The 22416-nt window shown below is 45.7% G+C and overlaps 1 protein-coding gene and 1 long non-coding RNA gene across 4 annotated transcripts in view; both read right to left on the bottom strand.

Annotated features, from left to right (window-relative positions):
• The window catches only part of RTN1 (reticulon 1), a 117489-nt gene that overhangs the window by 63364 nt on the left and 31709 nt on the right, over positions 1-22416 (bottom strand). The window contains exon 1 of one of the 3 annotated variants that reach the window (XM_066189030.1): positions 14581-14629. The exons of the other annotated variants lie outside the window; for them this stretch is intronic. Within the exon in view, the coding sequence (XP_066045127.1) occupies positions 14581-14614 (34 nt within the window). The 5' untranslated portion in view covers positions 14615-14629. Of the gene's footprint in view, positions 1-14580; positions 14630-22416 lie in introns of those variants that run through there. 3 annotated transcript variants of the gene reach the window in all.
• Positions 3612-14536, bottom strand: LOC136292812 (uncharacterized). The gene is made up of 3 exons (XR_010721969.1): positions 14449-14536; positions 8779-8901; positions 3612-8686 (listed from the first exon to the last, which is right to left on the bottom strand). It is a non-coding gene; the product is annotated as an uncharacterized lncRNA (long non-coding RNA).

Genomic DNA, 22416 nt, shown 5'->3' with positions numbered 1-22416 from the left:
TTGACATTTGGTTCCCTCTGGTAATCAACTTACAATGTACACACAGGATATCAGTCAGATGGATGAAGTGATGACAGGGGAATTAGGACACTAAGATGTCCTGGAGTGAGGTCTTTACATGCAGTATCAGACACTGACAACCACTCATAGCATTAAAAACCTCAGCCAGGATGATGTAGATGCATCAGTGGATGGCTCTGTGCTCACGGATGCAGTCATTCCCCTCCGAGTGAGAGTGTGTGTGCAGTGCTGCAGCCTGAGCATGACTGAACACCCAGCAGGACACTAAAGGAGGCCAGAGCAAGCCCATGGACAGAAATAACACAAATAAGAGCTCATGGACTAACCCTGCAAGGTAAAACAGAAAGTCCCTGACAGGGATGTACAGGGCAGGGAGAAAAGACCCATTATTTGTTTGTACCTTGTCTTTTGGCATAGAAAACCCAGGAGTTGGGCACTTCTGTGGTTTGTTTTCCCTGTTGAGGAGGACAAGAACAGAAAGATGCAGAGAAGCTACAGAAGATGCTGATGGCACAAGCCCTGGAGGGCAGGACACCTGGGGCCAGTCTGGAGGAGGGAATAACAGATAAATTTATATTGCTCAGTAGAGGGAAGGGAGGGCAAGAACAGGATCACAGTCTATAAATATTCTCAAGGTATAAGTGAAGGGAGGGAATTAGTCAGAGTCTTCAAGGATGGAGAAAAAGTGGCTTGAAGTTAATATATAAAATTAGGCTGCATGTCAAGGTTTATTTCTTGATGGAAAAGGGCAGTGGGGTGTAACAGGGAGCACTGGGGTGCCCATGCACCATCTTCCCACTACAGCACATCTGGATGAGGGAATAAATTCCAGTTCTGCCCTTTGACAGGGTTCCAGATGTCTTTTTCTGGCACCACCATAAACAGCCCGATTTTGCCTCTAGTAACTTAGCACTGCAGATGAAAACTGGAGGGACTCTTCAGTTTGGCAAGAGAGAAAATTAAAGGGAAGTAATTCTGCTTGGAACTGAGCTGCAACAGATTTTTTTCTTAATGATTTTTTTTTAACGTGAAACAAAAACAAACCAATAAAAATCATTCTAGGTCAAATCAATTTAATTTGACCTGAAGCTAAATGTCAGATCTGGTTTTCAGCAAACTTCTAATACCAAAAGGGAACTGCTGTGCATCAGGGTCCCTCATGGCCACACATGCAAATTGGTGCATAGGGAGGATTCTGGAGTGTCCTGAATTTTCACCCTCCCACCCCAGCTCCACCTAACAGGGTCCAGCTTCCTTCAGAGCCAGAAGAGCATCTTTTATCTTCTATCCCAACTTTTCCCCAAGTCAAATCATTCCAGCACAGCACCCACATGACCAAAGTCGTAAATCATGCTCAGACCCATCTTAGCTCCCAGCATTTTGGATTTAAGCCCATGAAATTATTCACCACATCATATAGTTGCTATAGCAACACCCTATTGAGTATTAATATAAATTGCTGTTCCAAAATCCCATCTATTGGAAGGAGCTGTGCAGCAGGGGTAAAAGACATCTTTGCCTGAATGGCTTTCCATTTCCCATTGCCCCCAAGGGCAGTTGATCCAGGATTAACCATGTCCTGTCTTCCCTCAGTGCTATCAATTGTGGCACTGAGCTGTGGGGGGCAAAAAGCAAAAGGAACCCCACTTCCAGCTTGTCCAAAGCTGTCTCTTCACAGCAAAGTTTCCAGAAGTCAACAAAATATGCTGTCATTTAAATGCAAGCAATGAGGATTTTTGGCAGCCCAACCAAACATGTTAAGACTCAGACCTTTTCCATTCCTTTTTCGACAAGAATTTAGAGTATGATGCTGCAGAGGTTTAATTTTCCAGTAGAACTTTCTGAACACTTCCTTTTCACTAAGAAGGACAATATTTTTTTTTTCTCCTGATATTGGATGTTAGAACGGTGCACATTCCTCAGCACACATGAAATTAAGTTAGGACAGAGCTGAGGATGGGCAGAGAGGAAGAACGAGGCTGCCCATGCTCTAAAACAGAGGTAACCACATCCTTCCATTAAATTCTTCTTCCAAAGGGAAAGTGGCTTTGAGTGGTTAAATACAACTAATTGGTTAAGCAATGGCTTTCCACAATAAGTTAGGGATTTCAAGAAGTTTGAAACAGCATTTGATGCTTTGCTATCCAAATGCCACATGGCTCAGGCTCTTCCTTACAGCCCACGAGTCCAGCAGATGCAAACATCAGCCAAGGGGTTTTAACACAGAAAGAGCTGCTGAGGCCCACACAGCTCCAAGACTGACCTGAAATATCCCCAAACCCAACATTTTTTCTCCTTTAAAAACTGGAAATGGGAGAGATGAGGGAAGTTGAGGATAGGAAACAGCATGAAGAGCATTTCCAGCAGGCTATTTATACCCTCTCTGGCTCGAATCCACTTACCCTGAAGCCATTTAACAGTGTTCTGTAGTGTGAAAGGGTCTTCATGTGGATAAACACTCAGGTCTGTCACTGTAAAGACACTCACAACATATGGGCAGACTCTTCATTTCTAACGTTTTCAGCCATTTAAATGCATCAGATACAGGCTTAAGGATTTTCTGTCTGATTCTGACCGAGATGACAAGTGTAAACAGCCATTTCAGTGAGGTATTTGTGTCTGAACACCCAGGATGCAATGAAACACGTCCCTTTGGCTGCCATCCCTGCTCCTGAGCCAAAGGCTGTGCTGGCAACCCAGGTCAGCGTTGTCTTTGGGGATCAAGAGTCCCCAGAGTGAAAAGGAAGAGGAGACAAGAGGGAGAACAGGGAGCACTGGCTAAAAAAAGGGAGAAGTATTGGGAAAGAAGAAAAAGATGAGGTGTGGAGGGGCAGGATGGAAAGCAGAAGCAGGGAAGGACACCGATGGGAAGGGAGAGAAATAGGCAGAGCAGAGACTTAAATAAAAAGAAGAATTATGCAGGAGAATTAAAACAAAGCCATGGGAACACAGGACAAAGAAAGGTAGAAAAGAAAGCAGAGACTGGAGTATGAAATGGGTGAGAAAAGAAATTTAAGAAGCTCTAGGATTGGACACACATACCTGTCCATTTGCAGATTCTGAAGGTTACTACATTAGTTCTTCCCTCATTCATATTTATCCAACATTCAGTTCTGGGAGGCTATTTTTAACCATGCACAAAAACCACACAAGGAGCTTTTCTCACTTCCATTTTGGAGGAAGGGCCAGGCACTTCCCAGGCACAAGGCAGATCTCTTTTTAGAATAAATTCAGAAAGACTATCAGAGCAAACCCAACGCCTATGAATAAATAAGGCTGTTCCTGCAGAGGAGGCTGTGCCAGGGAAGCTATTCTGAGAATAGAGGAGGATGTTTGGGAGTGAATGACGAGGCGGTGGCCTCCCTGTATGGAATTTTACCTGCCTCCTCAGGTATTTTTACCTGTCTCTCTGCAGAGAATGAGCTTTTCCAGTCTGGAGCAGCAGAGAGCATGAGGAACAACACGTGCACAAAGGCAGAGGAACGTGGTGAAGACATGAGCTGCTGGGCAGGTCTTGCTGCCTGCATTGGTGCAGCAGCTTCTTGCACCATGGCCATGCCAGTCTGCCTGGGGACAGCCTGAAACAGGTTCAGGAGCACCAGCCTGGTGCTATTTTAGTTCCAAATCAGGTGTGGGGACCTTGGCTGGAGCAGACGTGCGGCTGGAGGGATGCTCTGTGCACCCTCATCAGCAGGGTTGGATGTTGCTGCAGTGGGAAACTCTGGGCAGGGAGGGGATTAGCTTAAGGCAGAAATGTGCTGATTTAAGGCTGAACTTTCCCCCAGGGTCATCTGTGTGCTTGAATCAGTCAAATAAGCTGCTGTGTCCTGCTCCCTGCACATTACAGCTGCCCTGCCCCTCACTCTAAGCATCAGCTGGGGATGATTTAACCAGTTACAGGAGGAAGAACCCAGAATTTGTAAAAAAACCACTCATCCCCTCTTGGAGAGGAGACCAAGGAAGGCAGGGATGGACTCTGAGGAAGCATCACCTCCTGTTTCTTCCCCTGAGGGCTGCTGGAGGCTGGCTGAGCTCTGCCTCAAGGCTGCCCTAACTCCAGTTGGAGCCACCCTTGTTACTCCACATGAAGTGGGAGCACACGGAGATGCACAAATGTATTTCTACCTTTCCCCCCAGCCCCATGCCATTTGACCATAAGGTACATTCAGCCTGCTTTGAAGAGCACGTGTCCCTCTCCCTGCAAGGTGGCTGGGGGCACCCATGAGCAGAGGGGCAGGAGCTGAACACTCTTTGACAGGACTCAGGCGACAATCTTCCACATATCCTTTTAAACTGTTCCTTCTCTTTGGCTGCTGGATTTTACTGGCTATCTAAATTGTGCAGCCTTATTCACCTGGAAGTTTATGAAGTGGGGCATTGGTGAATTTTATAAGATGTCAGTGGAGGCATCACTTTTATGTGAGGTAAAAACAAAAGACTTTGGGCCATCTGCAATTCGACTTTACTCAGCTGCCTCTCAGAGCAACTGGGCTGACAGAGATGCATCCTCCTGAGAGTCCAGGCACTAAAAATATCAGTAATGTGCATCGGAGTCTGAGTGCCTGCACAATTTATCCTCATTAAACTCATGTGCAATTTGAAGATACATATTCTTGCTTAAAAATTGGTATGTTTCCCTATTCTGGTCCATTCCCAAAGTCTCTGGGATTGGAGCTCCATAAGGCCTGGCTGCAGCAGACATGGCTTTAATGAATTTAGCTGTTTGGGCTGTGTCCTGTGGCCAGAGGAATAAGCCAGAGATGCAGGGAGATGGCAGGAAGGTGAAGCTGGGTAGAAATAAAGCAGCAGAGGCTGTGAAGATACAGAAGTGCTGCCTGATGGTTGGAAGCACATTTTCCTGGTGAATTCAACTGCCAATGCACATGCAGAAGGTGGAGAATGCACAAATGTCCAGATGGGAATCAGTCTCTCCTGTGATACTCCTCTGTCATCCCCATGCAAAGCCATGCAGAGCACAGGCAGTGCAGGAACAAAACCCTCAGAGGGTCTGAGATATGGAAGAGGTTGCAGAGTTTCAAGCACAGCCTGCCTTGATGCCAGACTTGAAGACGGAGATGGATAGCTCAGATCTGAGGCTTGCTGCCAGCCTTGGAAATGGCTGGAAGTTCTTTCTGCTTATCAGCACTTCAGCCCTCAAAAATAAATCTATTTCCTACCAGTCCTTGGCAGGAGAGGCTGCTGGGAGGGAGTGGCAGCCTGTTCAAAGGGGCAAATGGAAGCAGGGAAATGGTTTCCAGATGTGCAAGGCAAGGGCTGGCACACAACAAGGTAATACACCTGGAGTTCCTGCCCTTTCCATCCCCACAATGTCTGGCATCTCCATGACTTTCTCCTCAACTCCACTTTTTTGGGGTCCTCAGGTGAGACATGGCCATCCTGTTTACCTCCAGCTACCACACCTTTAAACCAAGGAATTGGGTTTCTGTAACCTAGGTGCTCCCTCACACAGGCCCCTGCTGCTTTCCAACACATTTTAAGGACACTCCATGGGCAAAGGAACCAGTTTTCCACAAAATTCAAAGCTAAAAGTGGGGAACATATGGATCTCCAGGCAAAGCCATCCCCTTGCCAAATGACAAACACTGTCACAGGGCACTCTTCAGGACATCAACCTCTATCTTAAAAAGCAATTTGGGTTTTGAATCCTTACACTCATTACGAAGTTGTTACACAACCTGTCCGATATTTAGGAATCTCCCAAATTTCCAGCCCAAATTTATTCATCACCAACCTACATCCATTAGTTATTCTGTCAGCATCAGCTCTTGCCCCTTGAAAATTTTCATAGGAAGCAATCCCTCCCTTGGAGCTCTCATTTTACCAGACCGAACAAATCACTGCCACCAGTCTCCTAAGGAAAGCTCTCCACCCTTGGACACTAAATCTCCTGGAGACTTTAGGATGCCTGGTGCTACACTCTAGAAAGCTTCTTTTATTTTTTGCCCTAAATTCTTCTTTAATGCTGTGTACTTTAAGCCACTCTTTAATGATGTTTCTACACATGGAAATGTGTTTTAGTGCAGTGCAGGCAGCTCACACCATTATTTCAGTTGGCTGGAGCAGCATGAAAATCCACAGGCAGCAGTAGGGTGGTTTCTGAAGCCTTATTCTTTCTGGTTCAACCTTAATAATTTCTGCTCTGGTATCATGGAAGGAAGAGAAACACTGATGAGGATCAGAAATGGTGCTGAAATTGGAAGCACACAGTATTACCAGAGTCAAGGAAGCAGTTCTCAGAGTTTCCCTGGCAAGCATGGCCACACAGTAAATGCCACATCAAAGAATCAAAAGCTAACTACTCCAAAACATCCATAGGAAGGCAGATCCATATGTGCACACACACATCCCCTTCTCTCCCAAGCCACTTTAAGCCTCTGGAATTGCTGGAATCACATTTCAGGATGACCCCTACACTCTGTGCCTTTTCCAGTCCCTGCATCACTGTGCTTGAAAAGGGAAGCTCTGTGCAAGTCAGCAGGCTTGCACTGAATGTTAGCCAGAGTATCCTGGCCCATCTGTTGGGAGATTAAGACCACAGTGGAGCAGAGCATCAATAAATGATCAGCAATTCCTGCCCTCCTCCACTTTAAGACATAGGCAGGGAAAAAAAAAAAAATTCCCAACACCCAAATGCACTTTTCAGCAACAAATAATGATTTGGCTGAGCATTAAGCACAAAAGAAAAAAAGTTTAATACAGAACCTGAACACCATCCTATCTCACAGGGCTTTTGTTTCAGCATGAAGAATTACGTGTAGCTGAATCTTTTTATTAGATTAATTCAATTCTTCGCCTGCTTAGACTGCTCCTGTACGTCCTTTCTAAATTAAGTTTGGTTTTCTGTACCTGCAGCTATGGTTATCCTGTGTATTTTCCCTGTGTATTCCACTGTGAAAATCGTGATTGAGTTCATTTGTCATGAAACAAACACGATGCCATGAATGATAAATAAGCCGAGCGTGCTGCAGAGACTGGCAGCGCAGCCCGGCTTCCTCGGCGCCTGGGGAGCAGGGAGGGTTTCTGTGCCGCTCATGTCTGAGATTAGAAAGCTCCCTAATGAAGAAATCTGCCTAACAAATGATGTCATTTCTGGCAAAGCCACGAGCTAATTTGCAGGGAAAGGCCCAGCGACCCCAGCGTCACCTCCCGAGCTGTGTGGAGGAGAAGTTTTCTTTTCTGGCTCTCCAGAAAGCAGGACGTGGAGGGAAGGCAGAAGTGGGGGGCTGCCTGCCTTGCCCTGCCCCTCCCACCCACAGGCAGGAGCTTCATAACCCCACACACCTCCTCAGGAGCTGGGGGGGGACATTCACCCCACGGCAACACACCCTCACTGCATCCCTGGAGATCCCAGGAGCCCATCCACTGTTGCACAATCCCACACCCTGCTCCCTTTAATCCCACTTCCAGAGGGCAGAGGGGATCAGTGCAACATTCACAGCCATATTTTGTTAAATACATCTCAGGGTGAACTGTCATGTTAGGCAGGATTTCACCAGCACACACCACAAGTCATTCGCCCCAGCCCGTATCCAGCTCCGAGCCAGCAGCAGGTGGCTGGGGAGCACAGAACCATGACCAGGGAGCTGTGGGCTGTGTTTCCCACCATCTCTCACACCCCAAACTTCAAGAGGGTCCAAAGCAGCCTGGCCCACATCCAGGAGAGTCACTTCAGCACCCTGATGAGATCCAGGGCACAGGAGAACAGGAATGAGGCCCTCAGCTCTGCTGGGCACCACAAGCTCCATGACCCACTACCCTCATCTTCTGGGCACTATTTTATCACCATCCCTGGATTTGAGCACTTCATGGTTTTCCCCATCATGACTATTTAACTCAAGACAGGTTAAGTGTTAAGCTCAGATCCCAGAAAGCTTTCGGTGTTTTGTGGCAGCCCTGGCTGGAAGAGGAGGTGGATGAGTGCTGCAGTTCTCAGCCTGTGCTGCCCTACTCCTGCTTCCAATCTTTCTGCTGGAGTTTCTCCTTCTGTTGACTTCATTTGCACCAACTTCCTTCCTTCTGCAGAGCCCACAGGTTCTTACTCAGACCTCTTAATTACATGTTTAACAGAAAACACAGGAATAGACAGAATACAAGCCCGTGCTTTGCTAAGTCATAGCGAACACAAAAAGCTGCAACTCACGAGTTATAAAGACATCTTCACTGTCTATAATTCAGTCCTACTCATGCTCTTCCTTCTCCAGCTCACAGCCCACCCAGAGAATTTTCTTGCTCTTAAGTTCTCTCTTCCTCTGCTATTTCTTCACCTAGCAAGCCTCAATAAAAAACATTTTTTTTTTTTTACCATTTTCACTGCTCTCTTGCTCCAGAGGTCCCCAGGCTCATTGACACGTTTGCCACTAACCTCATGCTTTAAGGCATCCACAGGTCTTTTTGTTGAAAACCACCTTTGGAGCCAGAGTCCTAAACAAAGCCCTAAAAAATCCTAAACAAAGCCCTAAACAATTCCTAAACAAAAGGCTTGCAAAGGCAGCCAGCCAAATACTGACCTGCCCAATGCAGTAGCTGCAAACCAGCCAAACACAGCAGACACAGTCACTGGGGTGTGGACCCAGGAGGGTTGCCTCCAGAAGAGAGGCAGCTTTTCTTTCTTCACGGGATAATGGACAAGAGAGATAGGAATCACCTGCAAAAATTCAGAGCAAGTTTGTGACCTCTCCCCGTGGATTTTCAGAGCATTCACTCCATTCAGCTGTAGGCTAATCCTTCTTCATTTACCTTATTTACAAGTAGCACAACCGTGTTTGCTTAATTCCCCAGTCCCTTCTGTCTTCTGCTTTCCGGAGTGGATTCAATTTCAGCTTTCCCCACTCCCAAAAATCTCTTTGGCCAATTCTCCTCCTAACACAATTTAAAAAGCTTCAGTTAGAGGCAGATCAATACCTTCCCATTAACGCAGTATTTTCTCTTCCATGCATAAAAAAGGCAAGATGCAAATACATCCTGCTTCCCTCTCCAAGAGCCTCATCTCCTCTTCCTAGAGCCCATCAGACGTATATGTTCTCACCTTTCTGACATGCTTTTCAACAAGGTTGTCCCCTCTTCCCCTAATTGCTCTCATTACATGCTGTCTGCTGTGCTGGGAGCAGCTGTAAATAAAAAGCTGCTCACAGTATCACCTGAATCCATACTGTGCTCCAAAGCAGCCCATGAGTCCCCAGGGCCTCTGCTCTCAGTGCAGACAGGCTGGGGATGTATTTTGTGCAGAACCACCTGACCAGCAGGTCTCTAACATGGAAAGGCAAATGCCACAAGCTTGGATGTAAGTGCAGGGCCTCAGCACAATATTTAGCTGATTACAGACATTTCTCCATGTACTCAAACTGCTCTCCACATCCAGCTGCATGATCACAGCAAACTGAGTCCTGGTCTGCTACAAAGCTTATTTTTTACCTGTAGAGTTTTTTAGGAATGGATATTCCAGTTTTGCAGCTATTCACGTATTTGAGACCTAGCTGAAAGCTCAATAAAGCCAGTCTGAATTGTTTCTACTTACATAAAGCTTTCAGTCAGGTCACCTTCATCCCCTATAGGAACAAACCAGGGGAGGAATTAATAAGTTTCTACAGAACTTAGCCCAGAACTGGTAAAAAGACACGTTCTAGCTACAAGACCCTTTGGGATGATCTGAACAGCACACAGGCAGACAGGAAGATTGTGCCAAGTGCTGGGAATTTTCCTATAGACATTATTAAACAAGGATAGGAACTGCTCTTTGAGAGCAGAGGCTCACTGCTTTTTAAATTCACTGTCAGGAAGATCTGCACTGAATCAATGCTGCGTCTCTAAGTGCAGAGTAGGAGCTCCCCAATCAGTCCATAATGGGGTTTGTCAGAACAATTACATTGGAAAATGCATTTTTAGGTGTCACCAAGTGGCTGGCAATCCCAGCAAGAAAGATAGTTAAAAAAAATAAACCCAACAACCTGCTGCTCAGTGAGGGAGCTACAGACAGCAAAGCTCCCCATCGGGCTGCTCACAAACAGCTCAGGCACTGCACAGAGCAGAGAGTGGAATTTCACAGCTCTGCAAGGCAGCGCTGCAGGTTCATATCCCGTTTTCCTAAGGCATGGAGCACTGCAGGCATGGCAGAGCAGGGACAGCCTCCAACCTGCTTCCTCCAGTGCTGCAGTCCCTGGGCAGAACATCCCTGCTGGAGAGAGCAACCCTGCACAGGGCCAGTCCAGGAGAGGAGCTACCCTTCCCATGCCACAGGTGACAAATTGTGAGGCTGAACATTTAAATAATGTGGCCAAAGCCACAATGAGGGGTTAAGAAAGTGAATGACCACCTCAGGTCGGTGCTCACCCCACAAAATGGGTGTCTGCCATGTGTCCCCTGTCTCCTGTGCGCTTGGCAGGTGATTCCTTACAGCCACAGCAAACACCACTGGGGGCTCACACAGCCCGACTGCAGCACCAGCTTAGAACAGATCCAAAGTCTTCAAAAAAAGCACGTTTTCAAATTTAAAATCCTCTTTTAGGGCATAACTCTTGCATTCAGACAAAGCAGCAGCAATGGAGAGGCATTTATTGAGCTTGGTCAAAGACTGATCATAATAGATTTCGGTCCCAAAAGGAAAGCTTCATCATCAGAGCATAAAAGTGGAGGTAAATGGGTTCATGCAGCCATCCAAGGCAGCAACCTCCTCACTGCAGCACAGACTTTGTAACCCACTAACCTGACATGTGATGGCAGAATAATACTGAGCTCTCTGAGAGTCCTTTTCATTAACAGATCTAAGAAAACTTTGTAAATGCTGGTTGTGTCAGCTGTGAGCACCTGGAGAACAGGGAAAGCACAGTGAGGGGTGTTTTGAGGAGAGCTTTGGAGCTCCAGGTTTGATCAGTGCCACTCCACAATGGGAAAACTGACTCAAAGGAATCCATGGAGCCATTATTGCAGACTTCAAGGGGCTTTGAAGCAGAACATCAGGGATTACCACAATTTTCACTACAATTGCTTTTAAAACAATAAAACCACGCGATGACAATACCTTCTGTCTCATACATCCTCAAATATCCCAGACCTTAAAATGATCTCTTTTTCTGTTCCTAAAGGCACATCCACAGTGCTTCCATGTGTCATGTGTCCAGCTGTAAGCTATGCTAAGGAGGCTAAAGAGACTCTAGAATGCCAATTTACAAAATGCTTTTTTTAAGGTTCAGGGCTTTTCAGTGCTTTGCACAGCATATTCAGGCTTTAAAACAATGCCATCTGTCATGATGTATTTCTTGAACTAACACCAAGAAGGATGGGATAGTTGAAAGCACCATCAGTCCAACTCAGATGTCACACCTCAATATCTGTGCAACAACAGACCTCAGCAAATAAGCTGGGTGAATCATGATGCCCACAAAGTGTTCTGAGGGGTTTTTGTTCGTTTCATATTTAAGGTGGCCTTGCTACAAAATCATGCATTCGTGTAAAATAGAGTACTGCCAGAGAAGAACAAGCGCACTCATCAGATGCAGCAGGGTCTCTTTCTACATTTTTCCTTTAATTGCATTAGCAGAACAATGATAAAGAACTTCATTTTCAAGATACCACAAAAGCAAGTGTGTTGTGAGCAGCAAAATAATTTTAGAGCAGAGAAGTACTAGGGGAAAAAATCTTGACTGTGAGGGTGATGGGGAACAGGTTGCCCACAGAAGCTGTGGATGCCCCATCTCTGGAAGTGCTCCGGGCCAGGCTGGATGGGGCTCTGAAAAACCTGCCATAGTGGAAGGTGTCCCTGCCCATGGCAGGGGGGTGGAACAAGATGTTTTATAATGTCCCTTCTAACCCAAACCATTCCATCAATGTACATCTAATGCTGAAATTACTGCTCTTTTCCAAATAAGACCTCAACCAGAAGTATTTTTAAATTAGTGAGTGCCATTTGCCCACAAAACTGTCAGAAAAGATGGAGCCATGTCCAGCCAGCAGGAATACAACTACCAGTAATTCTGGTGGGAAGTGTCACATGAAACACCCTGCACAGAAGGGCTGCTGGCTTACCAGGATGGGTCCTTACCCGGCAAAAGTTCAATTTTTATGCCTGTTGAGAAACAGCAGTGCCCAATATGGGAGAATCTAACACCTAAAAGAGGACATGGGAGAGCAAGCAAGAGTCTGTAACCAGTCAATTAGACCATCCACTTGGAAGCAGAGAGGCACAGGCTCCACTGCCTGCTCCAAAAATCACTTTATACATCTTTAACTGCTTATAAATAAAGCAGCACAAGAACGGGGACTGAAATTGGGTCCTTTGCCTTGGAGGCCTGCCTGTAGCACTGGTACTTTCCATCTCCAGTTGGCTGCACAGAGGCCCCTGCACTCACCGTGCCGGGGTGCAGCTTGTGCCCAGCCCTCCTGAAAACAAGGATAAGGCACTGGCCTAGGAAAGGGTAGTTTCCCACCCCATCCCTTTTCCTCAACCCAAATCAGGTGCTTTAGCAACTATCTGGGCTTCCCAACCTCGGAACCAACGGCTTGGGTGCCAAAAAATCAGACCTGCAGATGTTGAGTTCAGCACCTCCCAGACTCCCCTGCTGTGCAGACGCAGGTGGAGATGCAAGTGACCCCCCAAAAAAGAGGAGTGTGAGGAAAGCAGGGCTGGGACCAACAGCTCTTTTCTGAAACAGCTTTGCTCCCCATCACATTTATTACTACCTCACTCTTCCAACTTTAAGGACAGGGCAATCATTTAAGTGCTTTTACTAGCCCAGTGCCAAGACTAAATTAATGATGTATATTAATAATATACAGCATTCTTAATGAAGCTGAGGCCACTTTCTGATGCATAAAACAGTAAGCTAAAAATGACTAATTTTAAAATCAATACAAAATTCACTCTCTGGTACTACTGCATAAACTGTAACTTTTATGCTGCATCTTAAATATTAGATGGAAGTGGCTGGAAAACTCTGACTGAGAAAGTTCTGCTCCTCTTCAATCTCAGAGGTGACCTGCAGGTTTGCAAGTGGTTTTGGACCTCCCTGGAGAAGAAAAACTGGAGAACCACTAAATGCAGTGAGAGATCCTCCAGAAAACAGACTATCACCTGGTAATTCACAAACAGCACATGGAGACCCACCAATTATCCAGCTCTGTGAAGCAAAGAGCTGTCCAACCAAAACAGAAGCACTTCAGAGAAAGCCACCTAAACCATGGAACAGTTTATGGCAGGTTTACCAAGTAACTCCTCACCTTTGAGTTAAAAGGTCACATTTATCTACCCTCATCCCTCTTTTCACCCAGGCCAAAACACTAAAAAAAGTAATCCAGAGAGACCACAAAACACTCGCCCTGGGATTCCTCTTGGCCATCTCTGGACATAGAGGGGTTTTTTTTGGGTTATTGGAAGGTTTTTTTTTGTTTTGGTTAGTCAGTCCTGGGTTTGTTTTGTGGTTGTGCAAAATCTTTAAACACAAGCACGCTGGCATGCAGCACAGTGGTGTTTGTCAGCATCACCCAAGACTGCGCACCCAGAGCTGTGGCAGGAGAGCACCCAGGGGGCTCTGAGGGAATAAACCCTTCCAGGAAGGGTACAATGCACACAGAGGATGGAGTCAGACCCCTGGACTCCCATACGGAACTGGTTTTGAGCCACATTCCTGCCTAAAGTGGGGTTTAGTTGAAACTATGCTATTTAACTCTCTGAATAAAACACACATGGGACACAACAAAGCAGCCAGGATGAAAATGATCCAATGTCTGGAATTGGAGAGTTCTGGACTAGGAGACCTTCACAGGCATAAACATGAAATGTGAAACATTAAGGCACTTACTTCCAAATCTTTGAATTCCAGATGCATGGAAACATTCTCATGCTTTTCTAACAAATACAGGTTCTGCCTGTCTGTTTTAATATTGGAAGAAATTGCTGTAGCCCTCAGATACATTAAGCTGGACAAGCCACAAAAATTAAAAGTTTCCATAACAAAATCTCTACCGGCTTCCCTAAACCCAAACATGTTGGAGCAGGACTAACACAAAGGAAAAGAACATTCTTCTTAATTAATTAAAAATATTTGAAAGACAGTAATTTGCTTTCTGTGTCTTATTCTCCATCATCTAAACAGATCTTATTCCCCCAGGATAAGCCAGAAAGCCAGCTTTTAAAATACTAAAGCCAGGTGAAATGAGTACTCTCCCGAAGAGCACAACATCCTGGGCTAGAAACATGTTTCATAGTTACAGGCTCCTAGAAATATCCAGTATTCCCTCTCATAACATGAAACCACTACTCCTTCCAGCCATGTCCCCAGCTGGTAGCAGGCAATAGAGCACTGTCTTAAAATAGATACAGATGTAGGACACACTCTATTTCCCAAGGCAAACTACAGGCAAAATACCATGGCCATCATTAAAAAAAGAAGGAAAAAACCCACACAGCAAACTCACAGGCAAGAAACAGGTTAGCACTTGAGGGACAATCTATTGCAGGTACATCCAGCTCCTGCAGTGACCAACAGGGTACCACCAGTGCAGGGACAGCCCCACAAACCTCCCCAGGACCCGGAGAAGAGGACACACCATGCAAACCCCAGGGAAAATCCCTCCCCCACATAAATCCTCAGCTCTGGGTTCTTTGCGGGCGCAGAAGCAGCTGAGGGAGGCACCTCTATTTGGGTGCTAATTAGATAAAGCAGAGCTAATTAGCAAGCGCTGGTGTTCGAGTCGAAGTGGAGAGCAGAGGGCTGTAGGAGGGGAAATTCTGGCTTGTGTGTGGCTGCCAGAGTGAGCTGCTGGCCGCTGAACAGCTTTGTCCTGTGCATGTGTGTTTATAGCACTTGCATTTGCCCACTAGAGCAGCTACTGCTGATGGAAGCCCGGAGGTGGAAGAGGGCAGGAGGTGGGATCGAGGAATTCCCGGTGGCTGTGGCTCCAGCAGCAGCTCCAGCTCACACAGCTGCACAGCCCAACACCAGCCCAGAACCCTGGCTCTCCCTCCGCTGCTCTAGAGGTGTGAGCTGCTCTGCAAACCAGCCAAAAAGCCAAGCTGGAGGTGTCCTGATGCTGCAGAGGAGCCCTGCCCAAGAAAAGGAACCTCTGCCTGCAGCACACACACCCCCCAGCTTTGCTTCTTGCTGGTTATAAAACAGCAGGGGAAAACCTTCATGCCAAAGCCTCCCTGCATTAAAACAAGGCACCTGCAGCTTTTTGTGTTCAAACCAGCTTCGGCTGAGCCTCCTTCACGAAGTTATTCTGCACAACAGGTACAAACAATGCATTCTTCAGGGTGGCCTCAGTGTCACACACACTGTGCTGTGCGCAGAGAGCCATCAAGCAGAGAGCCCTGCCACCTGCACCACGGATACAGCACTGTCACACCGAACAGTACGCTGAAAAGCTGGATGTCCAGAAAGAGAATCAAGCACAGCCTGTTCGATTCCAGCAAAATAAATCAAATGTATGATGCACCACGTCCTATGAGGTAATAAAAAAATCACCAAGAAATTGTATGTGCAAGTTAATGAAATCCAAGGGTGGTTTTTTTTTTTCTCTCTCTAAAGCAGCAGGTGGGAGAAATGCCCTGCAGACCCCACAGGTGGGACAAACATTTCACCAGCCCTCCTGCACATCTTACCCTGAGATGGTTTTATTCGAGTATCACGCTGCCAGGCTGCATTAATGCCAGGATGTTAATATCTAGGGAAGCCAATCTGACTAAATACCATGCTGCTCTAATGAGCAATTTTTCTGTATTCACCAGCAGCAGGGCTCTGTTGTCGAATGTGGTTCTCCATAATTAGCACCCACTCGTCGCACTGCTGTGAGCTGGTGTCTGAAGGCAGAAATAAGGGAAGCCCGTAAAGTTGGAAACACTCCTTCAGTGGGATCTTTATTAGGGACAAAGATGTTCTACGGCCCTTTTTAGCACAGGGAAAGGAGAGGGATTGGAGGAAAAAGAAGTGGTGTATTCCAAGGGATAAGGAGCATTTCAACAAACAGGGTTGAAAAAACCCCCCACAGCTATGCTTTGAAAGCTGTGTCTGTAGATACCTGTAACACGGCACATCCTCTATTTTCAGCTCACAGGAAAGCTTCCCTTTTGAGCCAAGGAATCCCAGTGACTTTTTCTCTCCTGGTCATAAGGTTTTTGGTGGGATACAGCAGTAAGTAAACGAGCCCCTACATTGCACTATTCACCCGCAGACCTCGAAGCAGTCCAAGGTTTTACAAAGCTTGTTAGGAACCAGCAGCTTTGAAAGGCTCTGGCTGACTCAGCAGGTCATGGCTCAGAGGATGGTGTTAACAACCTGGACGGCTTTGATCTTGGGCTGTGAAAGAAGCAGATCTCACACTCCTCAGCTCTGAGCAATTTTCGAGCCACGCTGTGGGTTACAGAAGTGTTTTGTCTGAGAGACACAGTGAGGAAGCAGCATTTTGAGAAAGTACCTGAATCACCTTTGGCTGGGTGGAAGAGGCTCTGCATAACCTGTTGGCACTAGCAGTGATGTTCTCCCTGCTGTATGTTAGCTTTCCATATCTTCCCTACCTGTGGTCACTTAATAAAGATACATAAAATGAAAGAAAAAAAATTGCCATAGATTTTTCTGATTTTTAAAAAATTCTCTTTTTTTAGGCTTTTAGAACAGCAGCTGAAACAAAATAGGGCACATTTGTGGACCACTAAGCAAATATTCAACCATTTTAGACATATTTTCCCTCAAATCCGTGACTAATTAATTGCTAAAAAGCTCAGGCTGAGGGGAAATTATTATATAACCACATGTGGTAATCCTCAGTACCACTTAAGAAAGGGGAGGGGTGTGTGTGTAAAGGATCTGAGATGCTTTTTTAATTTCAAGATTTAGCTTTGAAACACCTGTGCTCTGTAATTGTTAGGGGGAGAGATTTGCAGTCAGCCATTTCAGGCATTAAAGAAGCTGCTTCTCCTCGTAACTGTAGGAGGCAGAATGGTTTTGGGGGCTTGGACTAGCCCAGAGCCCAGTCCTTGTTGTTGGGCGTGGAATCCACCCTCCAAATGCAGCACGAGTGGGAATGCTACTGCAAACCTCAAATCTCAAATCTGCTGGCTGAAACTTCCATGTTTTAAGACATTAAAATGTGAGTTTATACTAAAACTATCACTGAGGTACACTGTGCAGGAAGCAGGGGCTATGCAGGGCAGAGCCACTCAGGGCAGGTGAACTCCCTCTGCTTTGGCTCAACAAGCAATGAAATGGATCATTTTATCTGCTGAAGCATTTGACTGTCAGCAGCCCCATCCACAAGTAATGCACTGAAAACCCCATCTCCCCATTTTTTGGATGGTTTCAGCATTTTTGTGCTGTAATAAATCTTCATCCAAACCCACGCTGCCTCAACAGCATCCCCCATCTGCAAAGCAGCAATCCAGTGACAGATGAGATGTGAATTCCCTGCTCAGTTGCAGACACATGTTTTGATATGTTGTGAGCTTATGGAAGCCATGTGTACCAGCTGAAACAGCAGGTCATGCTAAATCAAATCCCCTTTGAGCCCCTGATCTTCCACATGCATGAGACCAGCTGAGTCACTGCCTGTGCAGGGAGGAAAACACTGGCCTCTGGTAGTGTGGTATTGAGTATTTTCCAAATAAATTCTCCCTGCACTACAGGTCAAACTATCCCCCCTTGATACAGTCCTGGTGCTGGATATCATAGTCATCCTGGTTTCCTCCTACAGAAACCCCTCTCCTGCAGATTGAGGTTATAAAGTAGACAAAAAAAGGTGAAAGAGCATCAAAAATCAAATTACCTCTGTTTTCCCATCTCCACCCACCTCTGAAAAAAAAGACAGCAAAATGCCAAGCTCCAGTAGATGATTTCCCTCCTCCAAGAAGTTATGGAAAGAAGGAGAGAGGAGACAGAGGGTCCAAGTGAGGCAGGGGACGTGCTGGTAGCATGGCCAACCCCGTGGCTGGTGCTGAGCTGTGTGGGGGCCAGAGAAGCAGCACAGGAGGGGACAAAGATGTCCCAGTGGCACTGCTGGAGTCAGGGAGCACACAGGGCAGAGCAGGGTGTGCCATGGAGTGTTCCCTGCCACAGGTGAGGCTGTTAAAAAGCCTTTTCCCATTCCATGACTGGATCACCCTGGTGGCTCCACAGAGCTTTCCCTGAAGTTGCCTGCGGTTGCATGCAGCCAAAAATCTTGTAATAGGGACATTTTCTTTTTCCTTCTCCTTCTCTGCGGATTTCTCCTGTATGAAAACCATGTCCATCTCTTGGCTTGATCCTCTCCTTACTCATGTCTCTCATTCAGCAGACATTAATGCTGGTACATTCATAAACATGTATTTACAACCTTCTTCAAGTATACATCAGACTACACACAATGCAACCACTCAGCTGGCTTTTAGAATGCTGTTGTTTTTACTGTGTTGATAGACCTTCCACTCTTCTATGATAACTTCAGTCCTGCAGGATGACACACCAAGGGGTTAGGGAAAATACAGTTCCTGCACACCTCACCTAGAAGGATTCGTAAAAGCCTAGAGAATGTTAAAAGCCTCTCCTTTCCTTTATTGTAGCAAAACAGGGGAAAAAAGGCAGCTTGTGACTCTGCTCCCAATGGCCATCTGAACCTGATCTGTGTCCTGATTTGAGAAATCATGCGGGAAAAAAAAAAAAAAAAAGAAAAGAAAAGGTTTCTTTCTACCCAGGGACACAAACAGAATTACAGAATTGCTCACTTGTAACAATCACCCTCTGCCTGTGCTGAGCTTGAGGAGCTGGTCCTTTATCCTGGTCAGCAAGAACTTTGTGCCCTGGAGATGCAAATCCTCATTCTGAATGTCCACACTGCTGGAGACGGCCCCTGGCAAACAGGAGGAGACAGGAGGGAGCACTTGTGCCTGGGAGCTGTCTGTTTTCCCTACCAATATTAGCTGGTCCATTAGAAGTTGTTATCTCTCCTTACCAGTTGTGCCTCACGTGTCCCCAGGCCATCACAGCTGCTGCTCTGACTCTGTAAAACAGCTCTGAAGGCCAAGTCTGAGGTGTTATAACACCACCAAGATTGGGCTGGAGGGGAAGGGACAGTAAACACATGAAGCCTTCTCCAGATCTCACTGAACTTGCAGCAGCACTTCAGGATGATATCCTGATCACTGCACTCACTGGAAACTCCACCAGGCTTCAGGGTGGTCGGGATTTGCTCCTCATTTCTTCACCAACAAGGGGGGTTTGACCCCTTTGTTCATTCAGATTGCTCCTTCCTTTGCTAAAAAAAAAAAAAATGAGCTGAATGTCTTCACTCCCTTCCACCTCCCCCTCATTTTAACTACTGAAAAAATAAAATCCTTCTCTTACTCATCTCCCCAAAGCCAGCAAATACCTGCACCTACCATGTGCAACCAAAGAGCACACGGCTGATGGAGGCGGAGTTGGCTGCATGGGAAAAGTGCTCCTGGCACAGGCCTACCCATGGGGACCTGATGGAATCAGGGGAATGAAATTGAAACTTGGGGTTTTGGAAGATAAATACCTTTCCCTCCCAATCAACGTCCTCGCCACAAAATGCAATTTCTCCAATGAGTGAAACTGTCATGTCTTTACAAACAAGCAGTGGGTCTGCTGGTAGATAAAACTAGCACAGAGAAATAAACAATGGGAAGGATTCCACTGACTCATGAATGGAAAAGAAGATATTTGCCTTTACAAACAAACTGTAGGTTTGGTGATAAATGAAATTGGATATTAAAAGATGAAAGAAACAATGGAGAAAACCCATAAATTCCATAAGAATTAAAAATTAAAAGAGAGGTTTTATACATTAAAGGGGAATTTTAGGTATTAGGCACTCAGGGAAGTCTGTAATTCTCCAGTACCTCAGCCAAAGGGGAAAGAGAGAGGGAAATGAGGCTGGGGAATTAAGATAAATAGGAAGCTGCATTCTCCAAAATTTGGGAGACCCCAGGGGAAATGCCCCATGACCTCTCCCTTTATTCGAATAAAGTAAAAGGACTCCTCTGCCTCCTTTTTAGACATAAACCTCTGGCGTTTGTAGATTAATTTTCCTAACATGAGCATTGGGGTTTCTGTGCAGGAGCAAAGAACATCCAGTGCATGCAGCGACGGGCTGAGAAACCTAAAGATAAATGCAGAGTCCTGAGAGGAAGACATCTGGATCCTGTGAGGAGAGAGCTGTGAGCAGTGTTTACTGCAAAGCAATAGTGGCGCTTGCAAATGCAAATGTGTGTGTGAATCCCAAAAAGCAACAGACTGCAGGAGCAACACGAGCGCGTGGGATGCGACACAGCATCAGCTAGATCTGCCTGGTTTTTTTTTTTTCTTTTTTTTTTTTTTTAAGGGTAGGGAAAGAAAGAGTTTGTAATGCCAAGGGAATTTAGCACACTAAACCTCGTCACTATAAGGATTGATTTCTGGCTTGGGTGTTTAAAAGAAAGAAAGAGATCTATCACCCAACTAATTCATTTATCCTCCTACTTGAAGTCAGTGGCTGTCGTTGCCATCAAGTGTGGCAAATGTCCTTTGATCACTGCGTTGAGGGGTAAATGAAACCTCTAATAATCTAGACTTAACAGAAAATTACAATGAAATACCCTTTTAAAAAGCCAGCCTGGAAAGACTTGCCTGTCTCTAAAGAAGCAACATGGGAATTTCAAGAGCTCTTCAAAGGCTCTGTTGTGCTCGCTAAAAGCAGAGGTGGAGCAGTAGCAACTGCTGGTGCTGCTCTGTATGAGGAGATACAACTGCTCCCCACTCATGTTCAGTCACTCTGCATTGCAGGTGGGTTTATTGTCTCCTACAGTGTCTCCACACAGCATTGTTCTTAGAATACAGAAGTGCAGGGTGCCCAAAATAGGTTCCAAACAGGTTCAAGCCGGGCTTTCAAGCCATACTTTCCAAAGAGAGATGCTCCTAAAAATGTCACCTGGCTCTCTGGTGGACATCTGATGCTTAGGGCTGTAGGAACCTTACACACAAGGACACAATTCATTACTGTTGTGCATCATTATTGTGTATTAATGTTACTAGTATTATCAGTTATTTGAATTTTGGTGAATTGAAATAGGAGCCCCAGTAGTGATTTGTACTCCTGTATGCTGACAGCTGAGAAAAGAAGATAGTGTTGCCGCAAATGGCTACAGCCTGAAAAGCCAGAGGCAGAACATGAAGGAGAAATGGGGAACACAAAGTCATGTCAGTGGAACTGGGACCATTTACTATTTTGGTTCTGTGCACCTCTGAGGGAGGATCTGTCTTATTACATATCCATAGAGTACCAATCTCCAAAGTGCCTTGACCTTGATTGATATTATAAGATGGATGTGATAATAAGACAGACATTTTCCAAGTGCTCATCTGAGATCCATGGTTTTCTGAGGGCTGGAAGTAAGAATCGAGCACTGCCTTGCTGAAAACAAGTTGGCAAGAAATTTTCTTAGTAGGGAACTGTATCACCAGTGCCAGACAAAAAAGCTGGATTGCTTTTAGCCAAACACTGAACAGCCACATCTTTCACAGATGTCCTCCCACTGCTTTCAATAAGATCTGTAAAAAGCTTGAACTTTTAAAAAGCTAGGAATTACATCTGAGTTCCCAAACGGCCTATCTAGGTTTTTAATCTGCATCTCCTTTACTATCACATTGTTAGTTTTGAATAAATGATCCATAAACCTGGGCCCTTTTATTGCCCCTCAGTTCTGCTTTCTGTAAATACGTTCATTATTTGCATGTTGTCACTGAACACTTAATACTCTCTCCCATGGAGCCATGGAAAATTGTTATATTGGAATATATACACTACTCATTAGACGCTGCAGAACTAAACAATTAACTCACATTATGTTGTCTCCTTCAGCTGCAGATGAGAGTCACCAGCAGCAGACTATGAATAACAAATATCCACATTATCAAGGAACAGCCCCGTAGAAATGAAGAGGAGCATTGCTGGATGAACCACCCAGCAACTGATCAGAACTCGAGCAAACACTTGTGAGAGTTGCTTTAACCCACAGCCATAACCCCTTTTTTTAAAAAAACAAAAAAAGCTGTCAAAGAAGATTAAAAGAAGTGCTGTGAAATCATTGCCAGCTTGGAGCCACAGAGGACCTGGTAAAAATGACTCTGTGTGTTTTCCATGCTGGTGGATGGTACAGAAGAGAGAGATGGGGTCAGGCGGCCTGCACACAGCACAGGGCTGCAAACTCTCATGCTGTGCCACATCTAGGGAGAGGTGTGCACCTTTGGGCACACCACTTAACCTCCCATTTGTTTACTCACTTGGCCTTGATATTTCCACACCCACTATGGGGAGAGGCAGCACGTGTGAATCAGAATCCATTAAAAGTGTTGAAGAACCACACCACGTAAGGCAATTCACTTATTTCAAATATACCAAAAGCTAGGAAAAAGTGGA

This window comes from Chamaea fasciata, unplaced genomic scaffold (genome assembly GCF_029207755.1).
Source record: "Chamaea fasciata isolate MVZ Bird 193981 ecotype frontalis unplaced genomic scaffold, bChaFas1.0.hap1 SCAF_7, whole genome shotgun sequence".
In the NCBI taxonomy this organism is placed as follows: Eukaryota; Metazoa; Chordata; class Aves; order Passeriformes; family Sylviidae; genus Chamaea; species Chamaea fasciata.
The sequence above is the reverse complement of the archived record's forward strand: the minus strand, read 5'-3'. Positions and strand labels throughout refer to the sequence as shown.